The sequence below is a fragment of the Paramecium tetraurelia genome, assembly GCF_000141845.1.
Source record: "Paramecium tetraurelia macronuclear, complete genome".
NCBI lineage: Eukaryota > Ciliophora > Oligohymenophorea > Peniculida > Parameciidae > Paramecium > Paramecium tetraurelia.
Window position 1 is genome coordinate 120,758 of NC_006058.1, and position 13,910 is coordinate 134,667.

General features: G+C 27.5%; 6 protein-coding genes across 6 annotated transcripts, besides 1 other annotated feature; 4 read left to right on the forward strand and 2 right to left on the reverse strand. All coding sequences in view use genetic code 6, as the record gives it.

Annotated features, from left to right (window-relative positions):
• Positions 1 to 17: 17 nt before the first annotated feature.
• PTMB.56 (WD-40 repeat protein) lies at positions 18 to 3,812 on the forward strand. Its single annotated transcript, XM_001346844.1, has 9 exons — positions 18 to 118; positions 141 to 219; positions 246 to 380; positions 409 to 1,970; positions 1,994 to 2,171; positions 2,198 to 3,246; positions 3,275 to 3,472; positions 3,497 to 3,574; positions 3,602 to 3,812. 9 exons carry the CDS (start codon positions 18 to 20, stop codon positions 3,810 to 3,812), a joined length of 3,591 nt encoding a protein of 1,196 aa, XP_001346880.1.
• A 1,286-nt stretch (positions 3,813 to 5,098) lies between these two features.
• On the forward strand, positions 5,099 to 5,599 carry PTMB.57 (hypothetical protein). The annotated part of the gene is made up of 1 exon (XM_001346845.1): positions 5,099 to 5,599. One exon carries the CDS (start codon positions 5,099 to 5,101, stop codon positions 5,597 to 5,599), a length of 501 nt encoding a protein of 166 aa, XP_001346881.1.
• A 374-nt stretch (positions 5,600 to 5,973) lies between these two features.
• On the forward strand, positions 5,974 to 7,056 carry PTMB.58 (hypothetical protein). The annotated part of the gene is made up of 4 exons (XM_001346846.1): positions 5,974 to 6,157; positions 6,184 to 6,484; positions 6,508 to 6,837; positions 6,861 to 7,056. 4 exons carry the CDS (start codon positions 5,974 to 5,976, stop codon positions 7,054 to 7,056), a joined length of 1,011 nt encoding a protein of 336 aa, XP_001346882.1.
• A 1,268-nt stretch (positions 7,057 to 8,324) lies between these two features.
• On the reverse strand, positions 8,325 to 10,349 carry PTMB.59c (Ribonuclease Z). The annotated part of the gene is made up of 1 exon (XM_001346847.1): positions 8,325 to 10,349. The coding sequence occupies one exon, from the start codon at positions 10,347 to 10,349 to the stop codon at positions 8,325 to 8,327; it is 2,025 nt and encodes a 674-aa protein (XP_001346883.1).
• A 1,732-nt stretch (positions 10,350 to 12,081) lies between these two features.
• Positions 12,082 to 12,396: a sequence feature (inverted repeat).
• Positions 12,397 to 12,676: 280 nt separating this feature from the next.
• PTMB.60c (hypothetical protein) lies at positions 12,677 to 13,227 on the reverse strand. The annotated part of the gene is made up of 2 exons (XM_001346848.1): positions 12,677 to 12,802; positions 12,826 to 13,227. The coding sequence occupies 2 exons, from the start codon at positions 13,225 to 13,227 to the stop codon at positions 12,677 to 12,679; spliced, it is 528 nt and encodes a 175-aa protein (XP_001346884.1).
• A 31-nt stretch (positions 13,228 to 13,258) lies between these two features.
• Positions 13,259 to 13,882, forward strand: PTMB.61 (hypothetical protein). Its single annotated transcript, XM_001346849.1, has 1 exon — positions 13,259 to 13,882. One exon carries the CDS (start codon positions 13,259 to 13,261, stop codon positions 13,880 to 13,882), a length of 624 nt encoding a protein of 207 aa, XP_001346885.1.
• The last annotated feature ends 28 nt before the right edge of the window (positions 13,883 to 13,910 follow it).

Here is a 13,910-nt window from a genome sequence, read left to right on the forward strand (position 1 = left end):
TATCAAATTACTTAGAGATGTTTTCATTTTTAGTCAAGAAGATAGGAATGCTCAATCAGGGCAAAGTGCACAGCATAGCGTGGAATTAGGAGGAAGGTTGGATAGCAATCGGAGGAGAGTATATAAAGTTGATAAATTAGACATGCGCCATAAGGATAAAAGAAAGGGTTATTGAAAATAATAAAGTTGGATGATTAAAAGGCAGGTATTCAAGGACAAGTAAGAATCACTATACATATTTTAAGCAAGCCAAATTACCATATGAAGCAGCCTTGGAATAACATATGGGTAAGGTGAATATAATTATTTGGAATGAGAGATATCAGAAATTGACTACTAGTGATGATCAAGGGTAGATTATTGTGTGGATAAATTTGGGAGTAAATAATAAATGTATAACATAAATAGAATGAATGGGTCGAGGAGATGGTGAATAATAGACAGAAATCAAATGTAACCGATATGAAATGGTCACCTGATGGATTCAAAATTGGAATCATCTATGAGGATGGAGCTGTCATCATAGGATCAGTTGAAGGTAATAGACTCTGGGGCAAAGACTATCAATACAGGTTGGGATTGATCGAATGGTCACCAGATTCAAAGTTGATGATTTTGGGAACTGCCGATGGACAAGTCATCATACATGATTAGAATGGTAATCAGCTAAATTCATTGAAAATGAGTTGTTTAATGGGATTAGTTGATCCCAAAAATTACTTCACTCCCAATCAATAAATAGCAGCTGTCCAATGGTATGAATATGGCAAAATGTACACTGATGAAACTCCTCCAGGTTTGCTAATTGGCTACACATGTGGTAGAGTTTAGTTAATGAAAAATGATAAGGATGAGTCTCCTATTTTAATAGACACGGTAATGGCCATATCATCAGTCAGATGGAGTCCCAATGGTTCTATGTTTGCAGTGGCTGGTAGTGCCAAAGATAAGGATGAACAAAGGGCAGTTGTGTAATTCTATTCAAATATGGGTGATCATCTAAAGACACTAAGAGTTGCAAACACCGACAAAGTCAATAGTCTTAGTTTTGAAGGTGATGGTTTGAGATTGGTCATGGGAGTTGGTCAAACTGTTTATGTTGCCAATCTCAAATTAGATTACAAGTGGAGTTATCTTGCATAATCAGAAACTCTCATCTTCGCCTATCAAAGGCAAGATAGAATGGAATTTACTATCATCTTTTGGGATACGAAAAGAGAATAAAAATCCATCAGGTATATGAAAGGCTTACTTGATATCAAAGGATCAAATGATTGTTGTGTCTTGATAAGTCTTGTTGAATAAGACACATGGAAGGTGGAACTCTGCAATTCTATTGGCAGTCCCTTAGATACTAAATTCATATCCATTGAACCCAAATTTAATTGTATGACTAAAACTCATATCATTATTGCTAATAGTGATTATGTATACTTATGGTAATACAGAAACTAAGTCTAAAGATTAACTACGTTCGAATCCAATTAGAATACAGGAATCAGAAAAATTGGTAAAGAAATGGCATGGTTTATTGATGAAAACCCAGATAGTTAAGTAATCTATGATAAAGATACATTTAATTTGGAAAAACAAACTGAGGAAACTATTTGTGCCATATAAGCAAATGAAAATTATTTGTTTATTGGCAGAATCAATGGTAATATATTAAAATTCACATTACCTTATGTCAGTGTTGAACCTAAATATTTCCTTGAAAATAGGGCAAATATCATTAATATTAATTGTAATTCTACTCGATTATCTATAATTGATGTGATGGGAACTTTATAGTTATTAGACATTTCTGTTGGAGGTGGAAAATTATTAGATTTCGATAAGAAGGAATGTTGGCAGGTTGTTTGGTCTGATAATGACCCTCTTTAATTTGCCGTCATGGAAAAGGGTAGAATCCATTTAGTAAGGGACATAACTGCTGATGATCCTCTTCCTTGTGATGCCTTCTTATGCTCGTAAATCTTAGAATTATTATTAGATTCTCAGAACTTACTGTTAAAGGAGCATTATTAGATGATATCATGATGAGTCCTGATGGCTAATTAAGAGCAGATGAATTACTTGTCTAATATGAAAGTAGATTATTTAAGGAAATCAAGGAATCTATTGAGAAAACACCTCCAAAGGAAATGTTTGGTATCATTGAAAAATAACCAGTAATTTTATGATTTAATGTAAATAGTCTAATACTTTATGGTAACTTTTGGCTTAAAAGGCTCTGGAAGAATTAGATTTCTCAGTTGCAGAAAAGTGTTACTTGAAATTAGAAGATTATGCTGGATTGCAATTCATAAAGAGGATCTTAGATTATGATGAAAAAGAAAAATAAAAGGCAGAGGTTTATGTGTTTCTGAAACGATTTGATGAAGCTGAGAAAATACTAAGAGAAATTGAAAGAAAAGATCTGGCTGTTTAAATGAGGATGAAAACTGGTGATTATTCAAGAGTGCTATTTTTATCTAAGGATCTTGTAGGTGCAGATGAAGTTATAGTTCAAACTCAAAATAAATTGGGAAACTTCTATTGTGATCAAGGAGAGTGGGAAAAAGCATAATAACAATTCAAATTATCTAATAATGTTGAAAGATTAATAGAGACCTCATTCATGATTGAAGATTATTAAACACTTGAAGAGTTAGCTAATTCTTTATAAGAAGGAAATGCATTATTATGTGATTTGGGTGAAAGATTCCAATTATTAGGAATGGCAAAGAGTGCAATCAAATGTTTTGAAAAAGCAGGAGACATTAAAAAAGCTATTGATTGCGCAGTTCTCCTGAATGCTTGGAATTTCGCCGTTGAATTAGCTGAAAGACACAATTTTGTATAAATTGAAGGATTGCTACAATAATATGCTGCTTAATTGTTAGAATAAAGAATGAAATTAGAGGCTGCAGAATTATATAGAAAGGCCAATCATAATTCAGATGCAGCTCGCTTGTTATCATAAATTGGTGAAGATCTTATTAAAAGCGATTAAAGTCCCCTTGTTGTGAAGAAACTATTTGTTATGGCTGCTTTAGAAGTTGATCTGTACAAAAAGAAGTTGTATGATGTCACCATGACAGCTTAGAATAATACTATTGCTCATACTTTAGATTAATTAGTTACAAATGATTTAAATCATTCTGCTGACAAAGTACTCAATAATCCTTGGAGATAAGCAGAGGCTTGGCATTTCTATATTTTGACACAGAAATTCCTCTATTCTGGAAATTACAAATATGCATTGTAATATATCCATTATTATTATGCATAGAAAATCAGCCATTAGATTATGTGAATTTGAATTAGACATGGATCCTAAAAGGATATATTCGTTGCTTGCTCTTGCTGCTTACTATAACAAATCTTATAAAGAATGTGCAAGAGCCTTTGTGAAATTGGAGAATCTAGACAATATTACAGAGGAGGAAAGGGAGAGATATTAATCAGTTGCTGCTCAAATATTTGTAAAGTAAAAATTAATATTATATCTTAGACATGCACCTGAGGATGCTGTGTGTGATGCTATCCAATGTCCAAAACCTTCTTGTGGTAATAAAAAAATAACTGAATAGTAACAACAATCATTATTATTTTATAGTTAATTATTCTGTAAAGAATGTGGAACCATTTTTGGAGTCTGTGTGGCTTCCGGAAAATCCATATATGGATAGAAGTTTTACACTTGCAAAGCCTGCAAACATAAGATGATCGATCAGGAAGTCTAAAATCTTGCATTAAAATTTTGTTCCCTTTGTCATACACCAATAGATTTTAATAGATTTGGAAAACATGGAGACAAATAATTATGAATTAATAATAAAAATATCATTTTTATAGTAATTGCTTCTATGGATGGCCTAATCTACCAATTTAAAATGCACTACAAGACCTACTATTGAGACGTTCTTTATAGAAATAAGTTTCGATTTTTATAAGAAGGAGTTGTAAGTGGTACAAAGAACATAAGTTCACATTAAAAACAACAATTTTATTTGAATAGAACTGTTTAATTTTTAATAAGAATTAAACTTAAGGGACTTCAAAAATTTACCTTAATCTTTAGAGAACTTTTTGGAAAATATCGGCCATTTAGGCTTCCTGATTACCAATTAAGTTTGATATAGGAACTAACTTAATGATTTATAATCAATCTTGCTGGAAAGCTAATTTAAAACAAAAAATTTGCCTATTATTTTCTAGTAAATAATTTAATAGAGGTTCTTTCAGGATATTGAATTTAATGGCTGGAAGATACAAAATATTAACTAAAATTGAGGCTTTCGATTGGTAGAATGGAATAATCTAAAGACATATGGAGATTAAATAAAAGAATTAATTAAAGACGAATGTAAAATTACAATTCTCTTTGATATAGTGAACTCTAAAAATCAGAATTAATTTATAAATGTATTTTTTTATTAGTAAAATAAGAAAAAGAATCTTGTAACTGAAAATTGAATGACAAATTTGATGTGAATCAAGAGGATGTATATCATAGATAAGAAAATTATATTCTAAAAATGATAAAAATATAAAGAAATTAAATTTTAAATGAAAAGAAGAGATAAGTTTGCCATCATCAGAAAATCAATATTATAAAGACATTGTTATATTAATAATATTTGACCTTGTAAATACTTAATAGATGGAAAGATATTTTAGAGATTTTATATGAAATAGAATAGAAAAATGGTCTATATAAAATAAGAAAAGATGGAAAGAAGGGAGATTACAGGTAGAGGAATAATAATGCTAAAGAAAATAATTAATATATAACAGTATATTACTGATTTAAAATTTTACATTTTCTAACTTATCACTTGTGCATTCATGAATATTAAACTGTTTTAGCATTAGTTTTGCATAAATGAAATCCTAAATATTCCCTTTAAAATTAAATATAGTTTTGTAAATTTTTTTTAAAGAATGTCTGCTATTCAATAGCTTCACATGGATTTAAATTTTCAATTAAAATGTTGAAATGGATTCTAAAATTTATAGAAAAAGAATTTCACAATATAAATCTTGAAAGTAAATTGCAAATAATGTGTATTTTAAATTAACTATTTAATCTTCCTCACTTTGGAACGTACTTATGGGTGCATGCACTTCTTCAAGATAAAGAACAAATAATAATGATATTCCTATCATTCAAAAATCTAAAGTGGACTAAAGAACTTCAAATGTTAAACTTTTACTTGATTAATATCACAACCTCAATGTTCTCCTAGATCTAGTAGGGAACACAGATAATTTGGAAAAAAAAACAAGGGATCATATCAACCTATTGTTCGTAACCAGATCCAATATTACAATTCTCATCTAACACAGTCTCAAAAAAATGATGAAAGAGAAGAACATTTCAAGAGCTCTAACTAAGGAAGACGAAGAATGGTTATATGATGATTTGAACTTTTTAAGCAAGATAGGACCTTAATTTTAAGTTTTTCTAAAGGTTATAGACATTTTGTTTGAAAATGAAGACTTTGAGAACTCTTTTCCAATTCTAAGTCACAGTTTTCAGTAAATAAGTGAAAATATTAAGAAAATGCCTATTCTGAATACATATACAGTAACAAAGAATACTTCTGTTTGATATGATATTTGTATTAGATTATATGATTACAACATGACTCTTAAATCTTAAATGGTTAAACCAAATTATTATAATATCTTCTGTGTAGTTTTTATAAAAAAAATCTTCTGCTCTCAACATAAATAGCGGAACTTAATGAGCTTTGAGAGGATTGTAATTTTAAGTTTATAAAAGATATCTAAAAATTAAACGAAGTAAAAATCAATTCTTGTTTTTAATGATATCTTCATAGTTAACACATAAAATTCTTTTGAATTTAGAAAATATTTGAATTCATAGTGTTAAGGATTATTATTTATATATATTAAAAATGCAAAGTACTTAAAATTAAGAAGAATAGCTATAAACCGATTCGGCCTCTGACCCAAAAAAATATGAATTTAAGTATTTTTCTATCTTAGAAAAAGAGGTTTGGTGTCCACAAGAATTAAGTGAGTTTAAAGTTATAACAATAATTAAATGTAAATGGAGGAGACGTATTTTCTTTGAGATATGATCAAGATGATCAATATCTTGCTGTAGGGATGTCAGAAGGGCTAATTCATCTTTATAACTAAAGTACACAGATGATTTAATAAAAATAGATAAATTAACACACACCTTAGAGTAATTCTAAACACCAGTGACTGCTTTAAGATGGAGGCCCAATTATGGACTAAAAGCAAAAGGAATATTGGTATCAGCAAATGCAGAAGGCCACGTTATCCATTGGCACGCTAATTCAGGAAAATAATTACACAAAATTGTAGAAGAGAATAATAGTGTTTTATGCTTGGACTTTAATTTTGATGGTAGTTTATTTGCAACTGGAGGTAAGGACTTCTGTATTAGAATTTATGATGATGATATAAAAAGTGTATAGCATCAATATTAACAGGCCGATTGGTATCTTTTATTGAAATAATTAGGGGATAGAGAGGCCATGCCAATAGAGTGTTCGTAGTAAAATTTATACCAGATTAACCTAATATCTTAATATCTGGGGGTTGGGATGCAAATATCTTAATTTGGGATATAAGAGAGAAATAATGCGTAGGTCAATTTTATGGTCCATCCCTATCAGGAGATTCGCTTGATTTCTCAGTGAAAAGATAATTGATTTTGACTGGGTCACATAGAACAGAAAATTAAGTATAATTGTGGGATTGGAGGACAAGAAAACTTTATTAAGAAATACTTTGGACTGGAACTCAATCTGACGATAATCGATCATATTATATCTATGCAACTTAGTTTAAGTAGCTATTTTGTTTAAATTTAGCAAAGCAAATGAGGATTATATATATGCTGGTAGTTCAGGGGTTCACGAAATCAAAATGTTTAGTTTGAAAGATGGTCTAGCTAAGGCTTCTATTTTGGGCTTACCAAAAAGCATACTCAGCATAGATTAGATGAATACAACTGATTCAATAGTATTTAGTGGAATGGAAGGAATTGTTAACATTTTTAAGGCATGATTTAAAATAAATAATTATTATGATAAGACATTTAATACAAAGTAATTTCTCAAAACTTTCGAAAGGTCTTATTTTCGAAAATAAAAAAGGGAGCAAATTAATTTTCACCGAAAAAACACCTGAGAATGGCATGAAGAAAATAGCAAAAAATAAGGATTAGAATTTAAAAATAGAATAAAGATTAATGCTCTTATTTGATTAATATAAAACGGAGAGAGTATTGTAATACTATTTCTTTAATATTAAAGGAATCAAGCAAATTATGATGATTTCCTTAAATTAAAAGAAGAATTTCTTAAGACTGATTTAGAAAAAAAAATATTTTTCTCCTTTGTCAACACAAAATTTGAAAAAGAAAATCACCCTAAATATTTTTATTTGCAGTGCCAAATGATTAATGAATACTTGGATCGCTTTGATAAAGAAATAACAGAAAAGGAGATTTATGCACTATTAAATGCTATATAAAATGGCTTATTTTTTGTAGAGGACTAGTTTTTTGTAAAGATAAAGAAAGTAATTTTCACACCAGAGGAGGAATAATTTATTTTAGACGTCTATCATAAATTATGCGGCAGATTAATCATAAATTTGTCCAATTTTAAATAAGTTAGAGCTCTTTGCTAATTAATGAAATATATCAAAAGATATAGCACTTCTATATTAGACTAGATAAATTAACAATTATTAGCTTCCTTAGATTAATAAATAAGTTTAGAATAGAAATTATATTACACTTTGTTTTTAGTAAAGGCAGGGATTAATTATTTTCCATCACTAATTTATTAAGTAAGTTTCTAAAATTAAGTTAGTTAAGAGACGAGGTTCTAGAAAATGAGAAAATTTTAAGATTACCAAGTGAATCTTTATTTGAATTATTTGAAATTTTTGGCAGATGTAGCAGAGTAACTCTATGTTCATCTGCAACCTATAAATTATTTACAACAATCATCTAAACAGATAACTATTCATAACTGATTCTAACATAATAAGTTCTCTTGCTTTATTATGCATCGAAAACTTTGACCATCTAACATAGTACATTAAAACCTCTAATTGAACAAAAATTAACTGAGTTAGATTTGCTAAAAGGAATAAATCTAAAAATATTTCTGTTGACTTTATATAATACTAATTATAAAAGTCTAGGTTCCCTAAAAAATTTAGAAAAACTAAAAATAAGATTCTAAGAGATAGAATAAACTGCTCGCTTTTCAAAGGAAGAATTAAAATATTTTAATGATTTAATGCATTGTTTATGATTTAATTCATGATTCAATCAATTATTATAAGTGTTAGCTTAATTCTACTAAATTTGGATACTCATCTAAAAGACCACTTAAAAAATCTAGAGCTATAACTGTCTTTGTATTTAAATATTATTCATATGTCTCATTATTAATTGTAGATTAAATTTGATTTGATTCTATTTTCTATTATTAGCAACTTCCTGTTCTACAGTATCTTTATGAAAAATGTGTTAATATTAATGTCTTAGCATTAGCCAAAATAGCCGATTCAACAGCTTCTCCAACAGTTGAATGCTTTCTACTTATTGCATTTTTTTAAAGATCATCAGTAAATGTTGCCTCATGAATCATTAAATCAACATTTTTTGATAATTGAATAAATTATTAACAAGGTCTGGTATCCCCTGAATAACTAATGCTGCTTCCATCTCTGAAGTTTATTCTTAAGCCATAAGCCTATGGACAATGATCAACGTTAACATATTCTAACTAAATATTAAATAGCTCTTATAATTATTATAATTTTATTTCATTAAATTTCTAAACTTTGGCATTCTAAATTGCAAACTCTTATTCTAGATTATAATTATCAAAAGGAATATAACATAAATAGCAAGTATGTTTAATTTAATAAAATTCAATTAATTAAACAATCCAAGGAATCATAATTTAGGGGACGAGAAAATATACATTACTACAATTTTATAAGAATGAGGCTATCCCTAAATTATGATCACAATGAACATGACTAATCCAAATAAGTATTTTTTAATTAAAATCAAAATTATTTTAACTTTGTAATTAATGAAATGTTCCTTCACCACAATCTAAAAGAATTGCTGAGTTAAATTATTTAACTAAAATTCCTGAAACATTTCTATATTTATTTGGCCTCATAGAAGCTGTTCCTAAAAATTATAATAGAATCTCAGACTTATATTGCCTAATCGGAGTTTACTAGTAATTAATTTCTTTGATTTAAGAAGTTTAACCAATCATTTAGGGAGCCATCATCTAAAATCCTCTCTTATTTAAAGGATGTAAGATGTAATGATAATTTGCTTAGAATTAGATGTATCTATTATTCTAGATTGAATAATTATTACTAAAACTTGGAAAGTTGAAAGGATATTTAGAATTCAAATAATTGCAAATAAACTTAGTCTTTGGAATACTATCTGAGTATTCATTCTGGACTTCTTAATTGCATAGGATATGATCTACATTCACTTTATTTAAAAAATTTAAATAGATTTCTGTTTTAGGATCATTTATATGCAAAATGCATCTTAAATTGTTTGGAAAATCGATTTATGATAAGTCTAAATCATCAATTATATCTAATACCAAGATCCCTTATTCTTCTACATCAGGTTCTCTAAAGTAAGCCTCTGGATATATTTAATCCCCTAATTATATTTAATGATTTTAAAATAATTCTTTCTTCTAAATATTAGTTAATTTTAAAAGCTAAAGCTTTTCTGTAGAGACACTACCTTTAATCTTTTTTGTTTTAATAATATAAGAAATATTATTGTTTTTGTGGATTATTGGTACTATTTCGACATATTCATCAGTATACATTTATAAAGATTCTTATTCTTCATATTTAACAAGTTTTAGTCCATTTAAGACTGGATAAATATTTCCTTCAAAAATTTCTTAGTAATATTGATCCTTTTTCTGGTAAATAAGATTCTTTCCCTAAAACTCATGACAAGATAAACTATTAATGGATTTTCCTCCGATTTCACTATATCTAAAAGCTGAAAACAATTAACATAATCCAGAAGGTCCATAAATCTTAGTACCATCAATTTGCTTATCGAAATTAAGTGTGAGTAATAGTCCTATTATGCCATTAATGTAGGTAGCATTTAAATTTGTAAAAAATATCTATGTTGACATTTTAGTCTTGATGCTATAATCAGAAAGGTATCTTTGAAAACCTTCCGATACGTTAAAAACGTAAGACTTTAGATCGAAATTCAGTATTATACAAGGTTTTGCTAATTTAACTAATTGAATATGGCATTTAGCCATTTGTTTATTATAATAAATAGTAAAAAGAAAGAATTAAATAAGCAAAATACTTTAATCTCTTAAGAATTATTTTGAAATTACTCAGAAATATTGTTTTTTTCTCTCATCCTGTTAGGAAGATTCCTTTTTTGTATATATTATTTTAATTTTTCTACAATTAAGAACATATTTAATTTTTGGATGGTATTTAGAAGTAATTAATTAATACAAAAATTTAGAATAAAATAAGAACATAAGTGAACATGTGTTTTCAATGAATGCTTCAAATTATATTTCAACTTTAAATATGAAAATTTTATGTAAATTATTGAATCTATGATTTTAGTTTAACATTTTATGCTACCATAATAATATCAATTCATTTCTTCTTTTCTTTTCCATCCACTATTTTATATATTTAATCTCTATAAAAATAATACATCACTGGTGCTGCTGATAATGCTACTAAACTTAATAAACCTTTTATATCCCTTTTGAATTTCATTTGTTTATTTAATAATTATATTATTATTGTATTTTTATTCTTATTATTGATGAAATTATTTATAATTGTCACTACAATTATAACATCAATGATGATAAATTAGCTTCTATAATTTGGATTATTTAAAAGGCCTAAAAGTGATCATGGAAAAATAAATAGATGCACCACAATAGATGTTACTCCGATTGACTTATAATTGTTTTAAAATAATTTACTTTTTCTTGCTGACAATGGGATTTATGATGAAAAATAGTCGCTTCTATATTCCTAAAATAATAGCTATGCAATGTTTGCAAATGAAAATTATTTATATCTAGCACATGACAATAACATTGATATCTTAAGCAATTGGAATATTATAAAAACCATTTTGCTGCCTAAAGGATTGATCATTTATGATTTTATAGTAGTTCATAACAATGTTTACATTACTATAGATTATTAAGTTTCTGATTTACTCGGCTTTTATTTTTAGTCTAAGAGTTTTTCATTATTAAAATGTGATTTTGAAGGGAATTGTGAATTTGTGTATGAGATAAGTGGTGTTCATTTAAGTGGAATTGAATGGTTTAATGATAAAATTTATATTGCAGATACATTTTCAAAAACACTAAATGTTTATGATATGAACTATAATTAACTTTAAACTTTTCAGTTGGAAGATGGGCCCAAAAGAATAATAAGAATAGTAGATAAATTATATTTTACAGCAATTCCAAAACTACTTGAGTTGCTAACACTACCAAAATTCACTAGTTTATATTAATATGATGATATAGAAGAATTATAAAAATTAGTAACTTTTGAAAATTTTTATTATGTTGGGGTGCATTACAAAGAAGAAATAATAATGGGTAATCGCATTTGTTTTTGAATTATCATATAATTAATTTTATCTAATAAAAATATCAGAATATAATCTTTTTAGGAGAGCTTTTCTGAAAATATTAATTACGAAATCCTTGGTTGATATAACAGGTAGTTATTAATATGAAAAACAAAAATTCTCTATAACTAGAAGAAAATTCTATAATTATCTTATTAAATAAATAAAATCTGAATAATTTCATCTTGCAATGTATGATTTAATTTAACTAATAATACATATATATTTTCGCAAAATGAAATTGATACATATTGTCCTTTAATAATAGATATTTAATAAAAATAATTGAAATTAAAATTAGTACAAAGTATCATTATGTTGGATCTATAATATTGATTTTAATAATTCTTCGAAACATATGAATTTAGAAAAAAGAGTTGTTTGTTTTCAGAGTTCTGCTTAATAAGTGCCACGATAAGCCACATCACTTCACGAGTCCGGTATCCTTCCGCCGCTCATAGCGATCCCTATTGCTTGCTCTGTTTCCAGCCTAAGCCATTGCGAGATTCTTCAACACAAGTGAAACCCTCATTACTGATGGATCCCACAAGTGACTACGAGCTCGGTTAGGGCGGTGACTCTTAACGAAATGACTCAGCGAGCTCTCAGATGACAGCTTATCAAACATCCTCTTACAACCCACATAAAGTGACAGCCAAGTTGCCCCAGCCTGGGTTAATCAATTAAACATTATTCTGCATTTATTACGTGTATAATTACAATTAGCAATTTATGGGTTTTATTTTATCAGAGTAAATCAAGTCTGATACTTCCTTAAACTTTACTCTTAAAAGTGATACTTATGGTTGCAAACTCCTCCTTATATCTTAATAAATGTAAAAGCAAAAATATAGTTAAACTACAATAGGTTAGAAAATACGTGTTAACTTATAATTGTTTCATAAAAATATTATAATTAGAGATAATGATAATTATATCATTATTATATTAAATAACTCAATTTGCCATTTAGCTGGAATATCTATCAATGATATCGTTTCTTTATTATAACCAAAATTCTCTATATCTACGATCTAGCTTATTTTCACAAACCCATCTACATCTATATATATTTACTTTATTCTAAGAATTAATAATTCATTTACACTAATTTTTTCCTAGTATGTTTAATCTACATTATAATTAATCATCTAATCGCAATTAGAATGGCATGTTTAATTCTTGAAATAAACTAGTTTATCAACATTTTTTAGAAATTATTTAAGATCTTTTGTTTGTTTTTTACACTCAGTTAAGCATTTACTAAGTTTTTTGATTCCCTCTTCTGAATTTTCGAAAATCACTTGATTATTATCATAACATTTAGAATAACATTCATATTTAAGTTTTTGTTATTGATCGATATTAAATAATTTAATTTTGCTATAGGATGTGATTGCTTATTTAATAGAGTACATATCTTAATATTCTAAGAGTTTTCTATCATAATATTCTTTTTCATTTTCAGTAGCATAAAGCTCATCAGCTGACTTAATATTATCAAACATTAAAAAATGAATTAATATTAATTTAACTGAAATGACTGAGAGCAGAGCATTGTCCTCTTATGATGGAACTTATAATAGTTTAAAGGATGTCTAAAGGATAGGATCGTATGATTATGGAAATACTTTATCTAACTTTAACAATTAAAAATACACAAACTCAAAACCCAATCATCAAATGATGGACACAAAATCATATCTTGAATAATTAGAATAAAAATATTCCAAGAAAACTAATGGATATAATGATAGTGATTCTGATGATTTTTCTAACGATTGTTCTCCTAATAAAGCAGCTTCATAGGTTCCAACAAAATTTTAAAAAAGCAAAGTGTCTGCAAATATTTAGAATTAACCTGAATTCAAAATTCCAGTTGACATCAATTTATCAAGAGGCCCAAGCGAAATCGGACAAGATTATAAGATAATATAAGATATGAATGAAAAATACGGAAGCATAGCTTAATCAAGGATTACAATAGTTGATTAGGATGCAAAAAGAAGATTCTTTGAACTTGCTTTAGAAATGAAGAAAGATTTGCCACAAAATCATCCAGGTTAATCTATGCTAGTAGCCTAATTATATACAGAAAGTGTTCAAAAATAAATATCTGAAAAATATTGGAAATAATGGTTATAGACTAGATTAAAGAATTGAGTAATTTATTAGTTTTTATTCAATATAA